Raw genomic sequence first — 20609 nt, forward strand, 5'->3', positions numbered from 1 at the left:
CCCACCCACCCAGAATCATAATATACACATTTAACATTTCAATATCTATAACGGTACGTAATAGTACCATACTATTATTGTGCTGTACTACAGTACATATCTATTAACATCACTGAAGATAGCTCAGTAACAATAAACATATATTTCTAAGGTTTGGATGGTTTAGCTAAACTTAATTTGCAAAAATCTTACTACAAAGCTACTTAGCTGGCAATTTAAAAATGTAAATTACCAATTAACTTCTGGAGCTGAAAGGGTATTCTCTGTGTTAAAATCTGTTAACCTCTTTCCTTTAAAACTGCAAAGAATTAGGCTTGTATCAAGCATCTCAGCTCTTCTTTGTTCCCAATTATGTGCTAACAACCTTATCTCTTTTCAGCCTGGTGTCTCTGTGATGCATCAATTGTCTGTCTGCCTCCTGGACAGAAAATCCGGAAAGCTCTGTTTGCTCATTCCAGTGCTGCAACCTGTTTCCTGGAAATGTATGGGATATAGATGTTGAGATTTTTCGGTGAGCGGTTGTAGCATCACTGTGACCTTTAAAAGAAGTTGTCTCTTAATAAGACAAGGGTCATGTCTGACTCAAGGGCTTTGTGGGTGCCTCATTTGCTTGTACCGATTTTTGCCAAGTAAGGCAGAACAGTCATTTTGCTTACAATAATTCCATCAGTAGAGCATGAGACAATCTCAAGGTTGTCTGTTCAAGCTCCGAATTGGGCAAAATGTGGATTCCTGCATTGCAGGGGGTTGGACTAGATGGTCCTCACGGTCCTTTCCATCTCTACAATTCTATGAGTCTATGATTTTTATTTTAGGCAGCAGCTCACTAATGGGCCCCCTCACATGTTAGAGACCAATGGCTGAAGACCAAATGGATTCTCTATGGTTTTAAAACTGTAATCTAAGAGTCAATCAATGTGGTGTCCTCCAGATGGTGTTGGACTACAACTCCCGTCAACCAACACAAATGGTCAGGAAAGACAAGGAGCTATAGTCCACCACTATCTGGAGGGAACCACCCATGCTGTAGTTCTATGGAAGCCCCATTGAAGTCAATGGTCCTCTGAGTAGACATACATAGAATTGTGCTGTAAGGCTACTGTTGTAAGCAAATCAACTTGGAGGTCCCACTGAAATCCATAGGATTTAATATCATGTTTATATCTGGAGGACAAGTATGGCACTTTGACCAAGACTCATATGATTTCCCCCAAGTCCAAGTCTTGCTTGACTGTCAAGAAGGCCTACATCCTATGACAAAGAATGAGAGGCAGGGGTAGGGAAGGGGATGTGCATTTGCAGAGTTAGACCCAGAACTCTTATCCAGTGACAATCTAAATATTTCTGCCCTGCAAGACTTGGACCAGAAGTCATCCTAGAATTCATGAGAGTTCTGCAATGGCAGGTGGCTATCATTCACACCTCCTGTGGAAGATGAGAAAGGCACTGGGAAGATTCTGATTCTGAGTCCAGTCAGGATAAGAAAGCAACTTTTCTTTGACCCCAGCATGTGCCCAAGGCAGGTCTATTTCTACATGCTGAATATCTTAGTCCAAGAAAAACGGCACTATATTTGTGTTCAGTGGTACTTCTGTGCCTTTCACTAGTTAATGCTGCCTTTCTAATAAGAGTGAACCAAGTCTTTTTGGTTTCAGAAATACTTAAAGGCTTGGATGAGCTCTTACAAGTTTAGAGTAACATCTCCACTCCCTTAACTCCTGAATACACCCAGGCCTAATTTAACATGTTACCTTTGGTATGGTGGCCATTTCTCCATGTATGTAGAAAGGAAAGTGCAGAGACACCCAAATATTAGCGAACTCCTGTTTGTGGATACCCAGTACCCCTTCTCTGCTTGAGCAGAGTGTTGGCAGCTACTAGAATCAGACAGACAGAGCAATGTCTCATCTTGCCTATCTAAGACATCCCATAACAGTTCTGAGTGTAAGAAGCGTGCAAGGTCACTGGTTCATGACAGAACCCCCGCAATGAAACTCTCGTGTAGTGATATCCATACCTGCTTTACAGTTCTTGAACTCAAAAGACTGAGATGCTTTCAGCAATAGTGTATTTTATTGTCTAAAAAAGTACACCACAGCATGTATGGAAAAGACATACATCCCCTTGCTCAGTGGGGTTTACAGCTGGAAAAGACAGTAAGCACAGTTTGTATGAAGGGGCAGAGATGCATGCAAGTTGAGAAGGACGCATGTACAGGCCTGCTTTTGAGCATGCTTCCTCCCTCTGAACATCAGTACATGCACTATTGTTGCTTCCTCTTGCTCCCTGCGGTTCAAGCTATGAGTTCCTCTTAATCTTCTTCCCTCTGTTCGGCCTCTGAGTGTTAGCCCAGAGGTGGTCATAACAGTTACACCAAACTATGCACATCTATTGGCAGCAGTGATGGAGCAGGAAGCTAGTCCCCCTCCCCAACACATCTTTACTTCTTAAAGCCCTGCAGAAATCTTCAAAAGCCGTTCCAGAAAAGATCATGAACTTGCTTCAAAGGCACAATGACAGCAACAAGAGCACAACATGTCTCTGAAAAGTGATCATCCGTAAACCCCTAAGGGCAGCAAATGTTCCTTTCTCACCCATTTCCCCATTTCTCTGTTTTCATGGGCCTCAATGTTCTCAATGTTTCTCTGTTCTCATGGGCCTCATGAAGTGCACATGTTGGTTAGTATATTGGATCAAAGCAATTCACTCTTTCCCCTCACTCGGAAAGTAAAAGGCAAAGGCAAACTAAACATTTAAATACTGGTAACAAGTCAGGATACTTGAAGAATTTGATTTTGGTGATCTGAACCTCCCTCATTAATATATAGAGCTCCTTACACAGTTATTCTTCAGCTTTCGCACTTCTCTGGATCTTGTGATGTCGCTTTTGGCTCAAAGCATACAAAAATGCATTTTTAAATGCTACACAGGGGTCCTGTGAGAAATCCAAATGGTTGTTCCTGGATCCCAGAAATACACATTTTGAAATGTGTTTTTGAAAGAATAATTTTGTGGAAATATGTTCAAAAATATTTAAATTTTTTAAAGTGCACGCATTCAATTTTTCTTTTCCTTTTAATTGAATGCGGGATGGAACAAGCTTATGGATTAAATATGCAAAAGTTATAAGGAGCAGGAATGGAGTGATCCATCTATCCCTACTAATACTGTTCCTGCTGTGAAATGGCCTTTGTCCTCAAATCTCTGATAGGTCCAAAGAACATTAAGCACTGGGAGTCAGATTTGCTCTTTCCATGAACCTTTCGATGAGAACTGAATTTGGGTGTGTATGTATGAACACGCTTATAAAAGGAATCGCCAAATGAAAACAAGGCAAAGTACACAAGTTTTCTCTCTTCTTGTTCTCCGATAATCATCATTAATTGCTAGATAAAACGAGGGCAGAGTCCCAAGGAAGGGCACGAGAGAAACTGAGACAGTTCATAAGGGTGTGAACCGCTCGTCATCTGTTGCTGCATAGACTCCATTAATACGACCAGCTTTTAAATCCAAGTTATCACAGGGAATTCCATTTTCCATTGTTACGGTTGCTTCACATTTATCTTCTAAACCTTCTATTTCTTCAGGTGCCTTATTACGTCTGCAAAGAGTAGAGAAGGAAGTTATTGTCCTTGAGAAGCTTGACTTGGGAAACATAATTTCAACGTACCTAAACCCATTTTAGTACAGTGGATTGGTACCATCTGGGCTGCAGTGCAGCCAGATAGCAGGCGAGGCTAGAGTGTTACTGGCTGTGTAAGTAAGCCCTCTTCCCACACCTTCAAAGGATGCAAAGCCCACACCCTGATAAATGTGGATCTTCAGTCTGCCCTGTGAGGGCTGCACAGGAGAAAGGCATATTCCCTGTGCTTTTTCTTTACCAATGCAATTTGACACAGCTCTTGGCTAAAGGCAATCTTAGGAGATCTCTGAGTACATGTGCTGTAATCCAGCAGCAAGACATCGTCTATGTTTAAGATAGCCTTTGCCAACCCAATCCAGCATGCTGGAAGGCAGCAGGTTGGCAAATACTGTTTTAAGAACTGAGATTCTAGCACATTCATCAATCTCTCATGATCAACAAAAATGAACTTCATTTACAGTTAGAAATTTCCCTACAGCTTCTGTCACAACCAATTTTTTCATCTGTTTATTCTGCCTTTCACATCACTTATTTTCTAGATGACCCCACCTCTGATACAATTGCGATAAAAGCAATGACTGTCCTACCAAAATTTCCCTGTTTTTTTCCATCTTGACTAGAAGGAACAGCTTAGCAATCTCTTCTTGGGTCATTTCCAGATTGATTTCTGACCTTGCCGACCACTGATTCACAGGGAATGACCCTCCCCTGCCATATATGATGAAGCATCAGCTGCTATGGGGAAGATAACAGACTCAAAGGTCAGCCACAGCATTTCTTCAGCTCCATAATACATGCGGGAACAAGCTCAATCAGGACTTGCATATCAGCAATACTCACTGCCATAAAAGTATATAGTTCTGCTGCAAATCCTTGGGTGGTGAGCTTTGCTAAAAATAAATGGAAAGTGCTTTCCTTGATTGCAACATGGATCTTCTACAACCTCATCTTCAGAGGCCTTGTTCACATGACTGCCTTCACTTTCATGTCTCCCTCAAATGGCCCAAAGCCATTCACCCATTGAGGCCACATTCACATTCCCTGTAGTCTTCTGTGAGGTGTCAGGTGGGCATCTATGGAGTAAGGTGGACCCACAAGGAAACTGGTTCCAAGTAGTAACACCTAGAACTTGGCCTGGTAACAGATTGGCAGCCAGTGCAGATCTCTGTGCAGAGATGTTGCATGTTGACAAAGTCGCACACCTGTCAGCAGCTGTGCTCTAGCATCCTTCACTAACTGTAGACTTTGGGTCAGGCACAAGGGAAGCCCCACATAAGAGAGCAGAGACTTAAATCCAACCCTGAAGTCACCAATGCCTGAGCTACTGAGGTCAAGCTCTCCCTGTCTAGGAAGTTGTCATACCATTTGCTGCTGGTAAAAGATGCTTCTAGCCTCGCAGGCTGCCTGGGGCTCCCGTGACAAAGCTGGATCTAGAATCACTACCAGACTGCATACCTGCTCCTTCAGGGGAGGTGCAACCCCATTCAGGGCAGGCAATGGACCAATTGATCAGACACTGGAACCACTCGCCTACACTGCCGCCTCCTTGCCAGGATTCACGCTCGGCTTATTTTCTCTCATCCATCCCACCACTGCATCCAGGCACTGATTCAGTATGGCCTCTCTTGAATCACTGTACTCATACCTTGCTCCAAATCTCCCAGCAGCTTCATATGGATATGAAATAGCACTGGGGAGAAAATAATCCCTGTGGCACCCTAGAACTTAGCTGCCAGGGGCCAGGTATTGAAAATTGCAGGGAGATCAAGAAGCAGGAGCAAGGCTGCACTCCCTTGCCCCCAAATAGAAACTGGTAGTTAAATATTACTTTTCTCTTTTTTGTTATGAATTTGGCAAACAAATTTGACCAGCCTCCTCCCAAATATCTTGCTCCCCAGCTCAGGTCGGTGATCCAATTCTGTGTCCCACCACCTTCAAAGGAATAGCTGGTTTGTACATGGGAGAGCTCTTCTCCATTATGGTACCTAGGCCATGGAACCCACTGCTTCAGTGTGGAGAGCCAGTGTTGTGTAGTGGTTAAGAGCAGTAGACTCGTAATCTGGTGAACCGGGTTTGTGTCCCCGCTCCTCCACATGCAGCTGCTGGGTAACCTTGGGCTAGTTACACTTCTTTGAAGTCTCTCAGCCCCACTCACCCCACAGAGTGTTTGTTGTGGGGGAGGAAGGGAAAGGAAAATGTTAGCCGCTTTGAGACTCCTTTGGGTAGTGATAAAGCGGGATATCAAATCCAAATTCTTCTCAGTAGATCTGGCTGATCCCCTGCCTCACAGTATTCAAGTGCTAAGTGCTAAATGAAACTGTTTTCTCCTGGCATGTTTATGATGTGGCTAGTTCGTGAATGTATTCTCCTTTGACTTTTTAGGGAAATACAGAAATTTGGAAGTTCTGTTTTTGAACTTTTAAAAATTGACCTCTTTGTTTCTGAATTATTGCTGTTAGGTCCCTTGAAGTCTCGGTGAAGGGATGGACAGACATTTTAAGCAACCGCTCCCTCCCAAAACCTACAGTTCCCTTAAAAGCCAACGCAAAAACATTAAAACATGCAGCATTCACCTCTTGCGTTGATGGATTCCGGATATTATAAGGTAAGCAATTCCAACTGTAATGATGCAAAGGACAACACCAAACACAATCAGCCACGTCGGCACAGAGCCTTCAACTGGTGGTGCTAAAGTGGACGAGATTTCCAGAAACTGCAGCGCATCATCATTCAGTAAAAAGGCACTGTTGATTCGGTTTTTGTTCTTCCTTAAAAAGAGATACGAAGTAGGATGTCTTGTTCATTTCCCCCTTTCATTAATTGTTTTGTTTTCACATTATAAATGTTGGCGATTGCACAAACAGCGATGCATTTTATCACAACTTTTATACATGTAAACGTTTTGGGCAAGATCCAACGTCATGCCACTGGATGGGATGGGATTTCCCCTTCCTCTCCTCTTCACTTCAGCCCTTCAGTCTGCTTTGGGCTGCTGTGGTGCTGTATAAAAGGAGTGGTGCTTGAATTATAAGGACCTTGTCCTTCTTACCAAATCACACGTTGAGTTCTTACTGGTTTTACAATGTTCTGGGAGACCATGGCTTGGTTAAAACTGGGGTGTGGGGCTTGTGGATTTCATTAAAACCCTATTCTCTCCACCACCACCCCACCCTGAATTCAGCACTGGGCAGCATTTTTATTAGTTTTTAGCTGTCCTTTAGCAATAGGGGCTGATGGCACCATAACAAACATTTCAACATCTCCTATCACGATGGCCAACATTTTTGAGTCCAAGGTGCTAGAATTGCATGCTGCGACTTACGGTAAATCTGCTTATGCAGAGTGTAAATGCTTCGAAGAGCAGCCAAAACAAAGTGCATTCCACTATTCTTACCCTGGTCCAACAAATCAGTAATCTCCTCCCCGCCCCAGACACACACAATTGCAGTGAAGTTGGTTTTGAGTTTCTCTGTAGAAAACAGTTTAATCTGCTCATAAGCTTAAAAGTTAATCTTTCTCGAAGAATGCAGTCTCATTCATTGCCACATTCGCATTTATTCAAACCAGAGGCAATACACTTCTAAAAGATAACATGATTAAAAAACAACAACCTAAGTTCAACAGCAAGTTAAAAACACCCACAACAACTATTTTCCACTGAAACCTTCCTGGATTCCCCATTTACAGGCACTATCATTAACAAATTCCTAACATACAATGGAGGTCCCAAAACGGGCTATTCTTCTCCCCTCAAATAAGCTCCTCACTTCCCAGTTTAAATGTGATTATTTTAAAAAACGAGGAAGTGAGAGAAAAGTACATTTCCACTGTGCTTTATAAAAGCAGAAAGCAATTCTTACAATGATACAAATGAAAGGGATATATATATATAGCTCAAAGTGATTAAAAGCATTGATAACAGGAAATTTATGTGGAAAAAAATGAGTCTTGGGTATGGAGTCAGAGAACACAGGTTTAAAACCCTGTTCTAGTATGAAGCCCGCTGTGTAGATTTGAACACAGCACTCTCTTGGAATCTAGCCTACAAGGTTGAATTACTGGAGAGCTATACATGCAACTCTAAGCAAGTCTGACCAGCAACGCAAGGCAAATGCTTACTAACAGACAATATGTTTGGTTAGAACAACATTGTGAGAAGATATAAATGGCTGATGCAGTACCTTATGGCAGCTTCCACATCACTCCTAGGAATCGTTGCGTTTGTGGATGAATCTGTGACAACAAACCAAAATGATACCCGATCTGTTACGTTGCAGAGCAATACGTTGGAAATTCTGTGAATAGTTTAGGACAAAGAAGAAGAAGAAAGGGATTATAATGACAACCAAGTCCTAAGTAGTCAAAAGACAGGGGGCAGATTCAAGATTATCTGGAAATCAAGCCCCTTCATTAAGGAGGTGCTCTTCTTTATTATTACATCCGCATTTCACGATGTGGTATGGAAAACAGGATATGGAGCATTGAGAGAAGACCAGTCGCACAGTGGACTCTGGAAGGCAATGATTGCCCATTGAGCCAAATCTTTTAGGTTGCTGTCTCATCGTTCTTCCTTACAACTTAGGCCTGTTTATCGAGCATTCACCCCAATTTGCTTGTGGGGTATTTATACATCTTCCGATTAATCATTTGTTCACCCCACACTTTTCGGAGCATTTCCCCATTACTTTCCTGACTGCAAAAAGCCCATTACAAAAATGCTTGTGTTGGAGTGTCAAAGCACTTTAATTGAGCAAACCTGCATTTCTGGTATGTACTTCATTGCCTCACAGAAATTAGTCCAAGTCTGTAAGCAAATGGAATAGGCAGCTGGTGGCCTGAAGGCTCAATATCGGAGGGCTTCCCATCTGTCTCTCATGATAGCTGATCCCATACTTCTTTTCCCCTCTAGCAACAAAAGCACTTTCGTTGCTTTTGCCCATCCATGTGGTCAAAGCTGGAAAATGGAAGCCAGAAGCTGAGGTTCTGCCACCGTCTCTGCTGCTCACACTGGAAAGGAGGGGCTTGAAAAAGTCCAACCCACTTCTTGGCTAGTGCAGGAGATGATCAGTGTGTAGAGCCAATGTTGGTGGCCCTTCTGACCTTGATCCATCCGCAACATGGCTCTTTTAAAAAAAAAAGTATCCTGAGGTAAAAAACGGCACAGGATTTTACCTCTGTTCAACGGTGACATCTTCTGGCTGCTTAACAGCACTGTAACACTATTTCTGTTACGTACTTATTACTGATGTTTTATTTTATATATTACATGTTAAGTTACAGATTTAATAACATGTTATGGTATTTCGGTTGCAACTGCTGCTAGTTTTATCAATGGAATTAGTGTGGAGTCATTCATCATGATACATACAAAAATTAAGGCATATTTACCACCACCACCACCGCTACTACTTATTGGTATACTATAAAATACAGCATTAAAACGAATTAAAATCACAACTGGAGGAGGTTTCTCTCTCACACACACACAGTGTAGGGGAGAAAGACCCTTCTTGGTGGTGGCAGCGGTGGGAGGCTGACAAAGAGAAGAAACAGGACCAGCCTGACAATGAGGCAGAGTGAAGCAGCTGCCTCAGGTGGCAGATGCTGAGGTGCAGGGAGGGGACAGAACTGTGAATGCCATGTGACCTGCCCTGTCCTCCCTATGCTAGCCTGATATCCTCAAGCGCAGTGGAAGATACTGTCCTTTCACCAGTATTAGAGTAAGATTCAACTACCAGTCAAATTGGCATCTTGGGAGAAGGTGCCATCTTGTCCTTTGCTTCAGGCAGCAAAATGTCTTCAGCCACCCGACATTGGTGGGTGCCGACTCCAACCTCTATGGAGGAAGAGAATGAAGGCTTCCTTCTCATGTTAGCAGGGGGACACAAACCTGCAGTGAGAGGGGGCAACAGGGCAGACTTTTGTCCCCTATGGAAAATTCTGTAGTTCCGGCACTGGTCTAGACTCAACCCAGTTGCACTCCAGGATTTAACACAACTCATCTGAATGAAAGTAAGTGTTCTTACTTATTGGCTGTCCTAAGTTTAACTTCCCCGACACACTAAGCATCTGTTCAGCATTTTAAACAAGTCACAGATTATGGAACCTGAAGTAACAAACCCCTCACAAAGGCTACAATAAGTTTTAACATAGAATGATCAACGCCTAGTGTGTTGTCCTTTAGGAATTGCACAAATAATTTGACAGGTCTGTTAAGTAAGACACAAAATATGGTTAAATCACCGCTGGGGGAAAAGCTGTTTGTCAAAATGTTATTATTTCTTAATATGGATGTGCAAAATTTGCATTTACATTGGGACTGTTTCTGCTTGCTCCAGCAAAAAGCAAATATGCTTATAAACAAATGTAAACCTGTTCAGAATATCTGATGCAGAAGAGCCTCCTTCAAGCTAGATAGTGATGACAAAGAGATAATACAAAAGGAGCTGCTGATATTCTTCTTCCAGTTTCCAGGAAACAAGTTTTCCCTTTCTGGGCTCTTACTTTACTTTAGGCATGTTCAATTGAATGTTTAGTTTACTGGACCACTTGGGATTGCTGGCTCCTTTTTTGGAACAGCAGGGCCTTGGGCTTTATCCCAAATTACTTTAGCAAGTGCTCTGTGTTTCAAGTCTTTTGCTCTGCATCATTCTGGAGTGTGGGTGCTCTGAATTGCATCTGGCTGGGCCTGGTAGGAGTTTTAATCCAAAGCATCTCGAGGGCATCAGGTTGGGGAAGGCTGACTGACAGGAAAATTAGGCATACTCACTGGGTGGTTTCTTGGCTGAAATATGTTCTCATGGCAAAAGCCACCATTGCTTTAAACAGGTATTCTTCATTAGCATCCCAAGTATACTGTAAAAACACACACATACACTGTTATGGATAGTGAGGCAGAGGGAGAAGATTTTATTGCTTTTCAGCTAACATGCTCATGAGAAACTCAGACTAGGTAACTACAATGTGCTGTGTATTTATTAGTTAAATTAGTTAAATGTATTTGTTAAATTAGTTAAGTTTGTATCTGGCCTTCCTATCAAAAGGTGCTCTTATTACAAAGATAAAATCTGGAAACTTTAGCCAGCAGTTGCCTGTCACTTGTACTTGAGAGCTGATGGTTATGTTCCAGGCACAATTCCAAGTGCCCTTTTGGCCTACAAAGTCCTTAGCAAAGAAGAATAAGCAGTCAGGCTTGGTTTAAAGACATGCAGCAGAGGTGGAACATGTAGTTTGATCCTGAATCCCGTGATCACAGCTACATATTCTATTCTATTCTTCTAATATGGAAACTGGGCCACAGCTGCGGGGAGAGGGAGCAGACAACAACTGTTAGGGGTCTGGATTTGGCCAGGATATCACCAGTTCCCAATCTCTACTATGAAAGAACAACAAAGAGCAAAACAGTGAATGCAAAAATGATTTATGTTTGAACATGTTACCTAGAAATCATCAAAGCATCCACATTTAATTGTGCAATAATTCAGATTAGTTCATTTGTAATTAAATGAAGTTTGAACTTAATGTATCTTTACATCCAATGTGATTTTTTATCCTGGTTAAAAATTCTCTTCCTTGTTTCTTTAGTTAGGAAGAATGATTTGTAATTTCCTAGAATTTCAAAATATTCCTTTTGTGTTCCAGTAAAGTAGGTTAGATGCAGTAGACGAATGTACCCATAGCTATGAATGCTGACTCACTAGACATACAAAAGGTTTGCACATCAGGTGAATTGGTATTTTAATGAATTTGTCGTCCTTAAATACAATATAATACAAATAAAATATTTCACAATGATTATGTCACTGTTCTAGGTATTTAAATCTGGGTGGGGGCATCAAATTTTGACCTCACTCCCTACCTCCACATGACAAGGCAGCACTCTTGCAACCCACTTGGTATGAAAATTTGGACCACCCTGTCTTAGTGGCTTTCAATACCATCAACCATGGTATTCTTCTGGAGCAGCTGTCCAAGTCAGGGATGGGTGGCATTGCTTTGCAGTAGTTCTGGTCCTATTTGGATGGTCATTGATGCTTGGAGAGAAGCCCCATGGAGCCTTCAGTGTGGAGTTCCTCAGGGCTCAATTTTATCTCCCATGCTGTTTAACATCTACATGAAACTGCTGAGTGGGGCCATCCAGAGTTTGGGGTTATGCTGATGGCACACAGCTCTACTTCTCCTTTACATCTGCAGGTGAGGCAGTGGATGTGGTGGACTGTTGCCTTGCCCCGGCAATGGACTGGATGACAGCCAACAAACTCACTCTAATAAGACTGAGGCACTGTTAGTGGGTGGTTCCCTAGACTGGATGGATGGGAAGTTGCCTGCTATTGCTGGGGTTACACTCCCTTTGAAGGAGCAGGTACATCACTTGGGGGTATTCCTGGGTCCTTTGCTGTAGCTCGAGGCTCAGGTTGCCTTAGTGGCATGGAGTGCCTTCCATCAGCTTTGGCATGTGGCCCATGCCTAACTTTGGCAGTCTATGCTCTGGTAACCTCTAGGCTGGATTACTGCAATGCATTATACATAGGGCTGCCTCTGAAGACGGATCAGAAACTTCAGCTGGAGCAGAATTCAGCAGCCAGGTTGCTCACCGAGGGAAAAAGCTTTGAACCTATTACACTAATCCTGGCTGCCAATTAGTTTCCGGGTCCAATTCAAAGTGCTGGTTTTGACCTATAAAGCCTTAAATGGCTAAGGACCACAATACCTCAAGCAGCACCTCTCCTCATATAAACTAATATTCTACAACCTTTTACATGTGTTCGTGGGGGGGTATTGTTTTGTTCTTGTTTTAACTGTTTATTTGTGCTTTTATTCTGAGATACAGCACCAAGGGGCTTCTGGCGCTTCCCTCCCTGCAAGAAGTGAAGCTACAAGGTCTTCTTGGTAGTGGCGCCCACCCTGTGGAACGCCCTCCCTTCAGATGTCAAGGAAATAAACAACTACAGTCATACCTCGGGTTACAGACACTTCAGGTTGTGTTTTTTTGGGTTGCGGACCGCCAAAACCTGGAAGTACCGGAACGGGTTACTTCTGGGTTTCGGCGGTCACGCATGCACTGAAGCACTAAATCACGCTTTGCGCACGCGCAGAAGCGCTGAATCGCAACCCGTGCATGGGCACACGCAGGTTGCAAATGCTGTGGGTTGCGAACGTGCAGCCCGCACGGATCACATTCGCAACCCGAGCGTCCACTGTATCTGACTTTTAGAAGACATCTGAAGGCAGCCCTGTTTAGGGAAGTTTTAAATGTTTGATGTTGCTGCTTTTTTATTATTGTTATTGGTGTTCTGTTGGGAGCCGCCCAGAGTGGCTGCGGAAACCCAGCCAGATGGGCGGGGTATAAATCTTAAATCATTCTTATTCTTATGTATTTTTATCTTGTGAACCTCCCTGAGATCTTTGGATGAAGGGCAGTATATAAATGTTAATGTTGTTAATGTTAATAAAAACAACTGGTATAGCTGACAGAGCTCCCTTGGTAGATTCAGAAGCATTGGGGCTTGTAGAGGGTCAGGCCCTGGTGAGCCTTCATATACAGGTTTGTCTTATCAGGGTAGAGGACAGCTGGTTATTATTTTAAGTGGCACCATATGGTATACATGCAACTGAACAAAAGCTGTTGTTTCCTTCTCTAGAAGAGATGTCTGAAGCAGCCAGAAGCTGACATAAAATACGCTTACTCCAACAGAGAGAGTTACATGACCACAGTATTTGATAGCATTCATTTAATCCTTCAATAGTCTCGATCTATGCAGCTGACAACCAAAATAATGATTCCAATAGGGTTTGACAGCCTCATAAACTGTGTGTTTCATACTAAGCGTAAGTACTTGAAATAGTTTAGAAAAGAATGACAGTCTGGAAGTCTGCTGTGGAAAGTGTGTTTGTTTTTAAAATGGATGAAAAGCATTGTATCTCCTCAAGCAGCGTTGCTCAGATCTCAAAGGAGGAAAAAACAATTTGTCAGAAAATTTACTGGATGGATAATTTAATAACTTTCATAGGCAAGCTTATATCTCTTTTACGACACAGTTAGCACTAATCGGCCTCTTGTAAAACTTTCACCAGAAAAAGTGGATGTAAATATTTCACTTACTGCATTATCTCCTAGAGCTCTTTTGATACTAATCCGCACTTTGAAAGCATTCTCTGCATCTGTTACAAAGAAAAAGGATAAAGTAAAATGTATATTCATGCACGTATAAATTAGTCAATGGAGCTTTGTTATTCATTTGTATTCTTCAGTGCATCAGAGCATTATTATTATCATTATTGCTCATATTCTGATTTTATCTCCTCCTTGTATTTTATGTTGTAGTTCTATAGGTTGGTCTTAATTTATATTATTATCCCTGTTATGTTGAGCAAAAATACCCGTAGCTGTCAACTTTTCCCTTTTTTAAAGGGAAATTCCCTTATTCCGAATAGGATTCCTCGCAAGAAAAGGGAAAAGTTGACAGCTATGAAAATACCCCACCCTTATATCGCAGTGTGATGAAGAACAGTTCAGAGGTATTTCAAATAAATGTGTTCTGAATATATTTTAGGAAATAGAGACCCCAAGTACAATTACTGTACTTGGAACGTTCTACTGATGTCGGAGGGTGGGGATTTCCAGATAACTTTGCTTAGGATTCGGACGTAAAAGAAGAAAATCTGTACATTTGAATGCCACCCACCCACCAACAAATTGTGGAGAAATCATGGACCGCTTATACAGATTTGTCATTATTTTTCAGAGACCTGCCAACCGGTGTTAAACGATTGGTGACAAAGAGGATATTATTGGAAAGCTTCTATGAATTGCCCCATCAGGATTCTCAGAGTTATTTTAACCCTAATAAAGGCATTCCCAATTGCAAAGGCAACCCAGTATCATTTCGTATTCAGAAATGGTTCTTCAGAAATCAGTCCCACTTCTAAGGCTTACTTCGAAGTATACATAGAACTACAGCCCTGGGTTTTCAATGTGCCAGATCGTCAAAACGACAGCGACTGAAGGCTAAGACATAAAATGGAATCTTACCTGGTTTGCAAAACTCAGGATATGCAACAGCAACCCAGGCAGATGCAAGCAGCAATCCCCCTAACATCCTTCCAGACTTGGAAACTTCAGGGAAAAACAAAAAAGACTGTAATGCAGTCTTAAACTTCCAATGACCCAGGATTAAAGCCTCAGCAGAACTAGGAAATGATGAAGTAGAAAGTTTAATAATTAACCGCCTTTATCTTAGCAAAAACAGTTGGGGAAGCATCCGTTTTCATCCTTTTATCTCTTTAGGTGCACCTGAATAAGAAGTATTTTATTTTCTTTCTCATAACTTTTCATATAATAAATATCCAACAGCTGAACATTTTGTCCTCTCAGTCATAAACACCACACACACACACACCACCTTATTTAAATGCTGGGTTTTTTAAAACGTTTTAGTGAATTTGTGCTATACTGCCACACACGATCATAAATTGTGAAGGAAGTTACCTGCCAAAAGAATATGTCACGTAGACAAATAGCCTTGGATTGAAGTAAATGAAACAACCGGGAAGCAACACACTTGTATAGAGAGCTGTACTCTTCGACCTCTCATCTTGTCCCCAGCTAAATGGCCATACAAAACTTTCACCCTGATTTTATGTTTGTTAGTTGTAAATATTTTTCAAAGGGTTTTGGATTGTTGTTGGCATTCTGCAGCATTCCACTGCGGTGACATAACAGGACCTCCTGGAGACCACGGGATATGAGGGAGAGAGAAAAACAATCCATTTTGCATTGTAAAACTTGACAATTCAGCAGTCTGTAGGAGCACAGGTGGTGAACCTGTGGCCTCAAGATGCTGTGAACTGAAATTCTTACCATCCCTGGTCACTAGTCACGCTGTCTGGGAGGGATTAATGGAAGCTGGAGTCCATCAGCTTTTGGAGGGCAACATGTTCTTTTTGCCTGTTGGATGTCATCTGCTGCTTCAGAAGAAGCAGAAAGTATGTCTGCTTTAAAATATTGATGATCTCAGTCCCAAGCTGTGCATTACAGTAAAGGCTACCTGAACAGTCATTTTTATGTGAGGACATATCAAGGGAAAAGATGCTGTCTGCCAGCACCATTTGAACCTGTGGCTACTGTACTCAGTCAGATACACACCATCACCAACAGGACACACACAACCAGCTGGCTGGAGGGCCCTAAGACTTAATGAATTTCAGAGGCGTGACTTTCAAATACACCATGTGACCGCAGTATCTCAAGGACCACCTCTCCCCACGCAAACAGACCAAGACCCTGTTATCGTCATCTGAGGCCCTTCTTTGTGTGCCTCCTCCACGAGAGGTCCGGAGGGTGTCGAGATGAGAACAGGCCTTTTCTGCAGTAGCTCCCCGTTTGTGGAATGCTCTCCCCAGGGAGACTCGCCTGGTGCCTTCGTTACCTATCTTTAGGTGCTGGGCAAAAACATTATTCTTCTCTCAGGCATTTGGCAAATTAAACAATCTATGGCTGTGTAAACTGTTTGTTTGGAGGGTGTTATTGCTTTGTTGGTTTTTATGTTATGTACGTTGGTATTTTTATAAACTGTAAACTGCCGTGTGATCCTTGGAGGAAGGGTTGTATACAAAATAAACAAATAAATAAGTAAATAAATAATACAAACAATAATTTATGTATTAATTCTGGAAAGTGCTTGAAACTCATGTGTGTACGAGTTCTTTGGCTCTGTCTAGCTGGCCTTATGTGTAGCTGTATGGAGAAAAAACACCAAGGTTCCAAGGAAATCACTGGGACTTCTCTGTAATGCAAAATTGTGTGTGTCTAGCATCATCTTGGGTAGCAATCACAGACTAATTAACATATACTTAGAATTCTACTCTTTGAAAGCTTGGAGCATTTATTGTTTATGCCAACGCTTGTAGCATATGTACCAAAATAACTTCAGCTGAGGATCGAGTTTACTTGCTTTTGTTTTGCATGGTGAAACTATCTCTGGAACAATATTGCTGGAATTTTTTTAACCATTCTTGTCACTCTCCCTTTCCTCCTTCGTGTACTGTTGGCATCTATCTGTATTGAGAGTCAAATGGCTGTGTTTGCAGCACTGAAGTGACCTCCCCTTGGCACAAGCCTGGACAGTGTGAATGGAGGTCCTGGGCTGCCCAGACAAGAAGACCCCCCTCTCAACCTCCATGATGTAAAGGAAATTAGAGCAATCTGTTTGGCACCAACTTGCCTACAGAAGTTGCTGGAAGAAGGTGCATTCCAACCATCTTAGGGATCTATTCTGGATTTGTGTAGAGTTTACTCTTTAGCTTTTTCTTTTTCCGAAGATATCCCACAAGGCAGGGGAGGTTTAGGATCAGAGTTTTCCTTCTTCTAGATGGGCTACCTTCCCACACTGATGAATCTCATCTGCCCCTCACTTCCTTCTATAATGCAGAAACCACCTTCTTGACCATTGGAGCCACTATTGGCCACATCCGCTCAATCTGCTAGAACCTGTCTTCCCATGCAGGGGAAGACCCTTACTCACTGAGGGTTTGAGACCCACCAGCTACCCTCACCTGGTTTAGGCAGCCAGTCAAATCTGTTCCTGGGGTGTGGCTGCTGCCCCATGCTGACAGCTTCTAGGAGCTACAGGTGAGAGCTGAGTGCAGGGTGGCAACCCAGTCAGATGGGTGGGATATAAATAAAATCATCATCATCATCATGGAATAGGACGTCCCTATTTTCATTGGAGAAATGTTGGAAGGTATGTAAATGTACATTCCACAGTGTGGTATAATGAAGCAGTAGTTTAATGTTTTGGTTTTGGAGTTGAAGCTTCATGTATGTGCTCATCACTCAGTGACTCCAACATCAAGGGATGAATTGCATGTGTGAAATAGCCTCTGCAGATCAAATACTGCAGACAACTCACATCACTGTACTCTTCAATGGTGGCCACATTCACTTGTAAGTCATTCAGTAATCAAACAGGGAGCGATGTACTTGGCCCCAGATCATGATTCAGCACAGGAGGTGAATAGATTTACTCATCACTTCCTTCTGTGCCGAATAATCAGCTAGATGTGTGAAGAAGTCCCTTCTAACCATTTGCCCTAAGGTCACCAGACACTGGATATGTAAAATTAGGGGCTTCTGGAGATGATGCCAGACAAAATGGCAATTTAACAATGTTCTTAACACACACACACACACACACACACACACACACACACACCTTGATCAGTTTCACAGTATTAAGAAGGGTGGAGTGCTCATCCAACCCTGGAAAAAACAATGTCAATAGTTTTCTGAGATTTGTAGTAGTTGACTTCTCCCCCTCTCTCCCATCACCAAAGTAAACATGTTGCGGCTAGCAGCTAATCTCAGGATTAGCTGAACTTTGGGTTTCCGGGCTTCACAGCTTATAACTGAAGAAAAGCTTTGTTCCGGAACTCCACTCTAAAAAAGTTGAGTTGTTTTTAATCCATCTTTATACCCACCAGCTTCCATGATAAATTGTATAGGCGGTGCAATTTCCTTTTCACTCACTCCTTACAGCTTCTTAACCAGGTAGTAAATGTTGTTGAATGCATCTGAGTTGCAGCTGCTCTCTAATAAATATAATGAGATTTTCTAGGAGAGGAAACATTCTGTTTAATATTCTTATGCTTTAAAAACCAAAACAGCAACAAGTGTTGTGGTTACTCATGCGGCCTGCTTCGGATGTCAGTGCAGGACAGGCTACTGCAAAGTAAATGAACACAGTTTATTTACACCTAGCAGGGGCTCATCCACACTGTGTTTGCAGCTGTTTGCGTAGTTCACATGACATTACCCTCAAACAACAACAATCTTGATGCTTTCCCCAAGCAAAATCAGGTTTGCCAGATATGGGGATAATCTGATTGGGGAAAATTGCAATCACAGAAATTTTTTTTCAGTAGTTTTGGGTGGGTAGATCAGTCGTCAGACATTCTGTTTCCATGCCTCCTACTTCCTCAATGCTTTCATTTCTTTCCTGGCTGTGCTTATAACTGTTTCCTGTGGCTCCTGAACTACATTTTCCCCCTCTGATCCCTCAGATTTGAACAACTGCACTAGCAAACCACATTAAGAATTCCTATACCAGATACTGCATTATACTGCACAGCACAGCAAGTTAATCTGAAAAGTGTGCACTGAGAAAATACAATTGCTTTCATCTCCAGCTGTGATGCTAACTATTCCTAGCACCCCTGAACTGAGCATTTTCCTCCTATTGATACCTCAGATGTGCACAAAACCAGAAACCTACACAAGCAAACTAATATTGCACTTTTCTGGTTTTGTGCAAATCTGAGGGGCCACAGACCCGACCTCCTAGCAGAAGCATCTCTGACACATACTGGGATGGTGAGGGGGGAAGACAGCAGGAAGGCCAGGGCAGTTCAGGCACACCAGCAGGAGTCAATCTGGTGCTGCTGCCGGGACACCCAAACTGAGCCGAAACAGCTGCTGCACCATTTATGCCAGAGATGGGTAACCTGTGGTCTGCCAAATATTGTCACACTTCAGTCCCCATCAGTCCCAGTGAGCATGGGCAATGGTTGGAGATGCTAGAAGCCAGCAACATTTGGGAGGGCCACAGGTTCTCCCTTGCTGGCTTATGCCAAGTTGGTTAGTTTTTTCTCTTTAAATGACCTCATGCCTCTTTATTCTCTTCATCTTTGTTTAGCTCTAAGGGACCCAAAAGGAGAAATAAGGACAACGCGGCAAAAACTCTTCTTTCTCTAGTTCCCTTTAAATGCCCAGGACAGTCAAAATTTTACTAGACGTTCATAGAAGTTAATTAATAGCTATGCACAGACCTCCAACTGTGTCAAATTCTGGGGGAGTTAATCACTACTGTTTTGCACTAAAAATTAACTTCCCTTGGCCAAGTATGTAAATATATTACTGTCCTGGAAGATTTTGGAAGACTTGTCTGGTAATTGCTTGACCCTTCCTAGTAAACTGAAAAGACAAGACAGTTGCAGCCAATTTCAAATGTGAAAAGAGATATATGATCCTTAATTGTGATTCTGTCTTGTCTCCCATGCTATGAAACTGCTGGGCGCAGACATACACGGTTATGAGGGGAAGCACTGCCAGTTTTCTTGCCATCTGAATCAGGAGAGGCAACAGATGTACTGTGGGCAGTGACAGACTGAACAAGGGCCAATAAACTATGACTGAACCCTGATAAGCTGAAGGTACTAGGGACACATACTTCTCATGTCCAGGAAACGGAAAGACAGCCAGATTTGGTATGTGTAGCACCCCCGCTGAAGGAGCAGCTACATAGCGTGGGGTTTCTCCTTGGTTCACTGTTGTTGTTGGAGGTTCTGGTGATTGTGGTAGCAAAGAACATCTCTTCCCAGCTATGGCCCTTCAAAGAACAAGACAACCTGCTATCAGTTACCTGGGTTCTGATGATCTCGTTCAGATTATTACAGTCTGCCTATGGGGGGGCTGCACTCAAAAACAAACTGGAAGCTACAACTACTGCAGAATGTGTCTGCCAAGTTATTAAGTAGGGCAGTGATATATGACCTGGTATCTCTGACCCTAAAAGTTCTGCATTGGCTGCCTCTGTACTACTGGGTTTCAAGGTGTTGGCAACTGTTTGTAGAGCCCTAAAAGACTCAAGGTCCAAATATCTGCAGGACTGCCTCCTCCTTAAAACTGGGGTGATGAGAGAGGCAGAGTGGTGACGCAGAGGCAGAGGACTCTGCTTCTGATCCCTGCCAGGATTCATGGTGAGAGGGTACAGAAAGGCCTTCTCTGTGGTGGAAACACAGCTTTGGAATGATCTTACCCTAGATTTTTTATTTATCTAGACATTTACTTTGACAATGAGATGTTTAAGCCTTAGTAGGAGTCAGTGTTTTGATGACTGATGATTAGCAGTCCTAACAAAGTCTACTCAGAAGTCATATTGAATTGAAGACAAATGAGGTTAGAATTATT

General features: G+C 42.5%; 1 protein-coding gene across 2 annotated transcripts; it reads right to left on the reverse strand.

The window, feature by feature from the left end:
- Positions 1-2054: 2054 nt before the first annotated feature.
- On the reverse strand, positions 2055-18234 carry CLTRN (collectrin, amino acid transport regulator). 2 transcript variants are annotated; one of them, XM_083612429.1, is made up of 8 exons: positions 18122-18234; positions 15132-15371; positions 14676-14759; positions 13746-13804; positions 10413-10498; positions 7825-7938; positions 6217-6411; positions 2055-3601 (listed from the first exon to the last, which is right to left on the reverse strand). In XM_083612429.1, exons 3-8 carry the CDS (start codon positions 14740-14742, stop codon positions 3442-3444), a joined length of 681 nt encoding a protein of 226 aa, XP_083468555.1. In that variant the 5' UTR covers positions 14743-14759; positions 15132-15371; positions 18122-18234; the 3' UTR covers positions 2055-3441. The 2 variants fall into 2 exon arrangements, with proteins under 2 accessions (XP_083468555.1, XP_083468554.1); XM_083612428.1 differs by lacking the exon at positions 18122-18234 and having other exon boundaries at positions 14676-14936; positions 15132-15906.
- Positions 18235-20609: the final 2375 nt, after the last annotated feature.

Source organism: Podarcis filfolensis (assembly GCF_964270895.1).
Source record: "Podarcis filfolensis genome assembly, chromosome: 4".
Taxonomy (NCBI): domain Eukaryota; kingdom Metazoa; phylum Chordata; class Lepidosauria; order Squamata; family Lacertidae; genus Podarcis; species Podarcis filfolensis.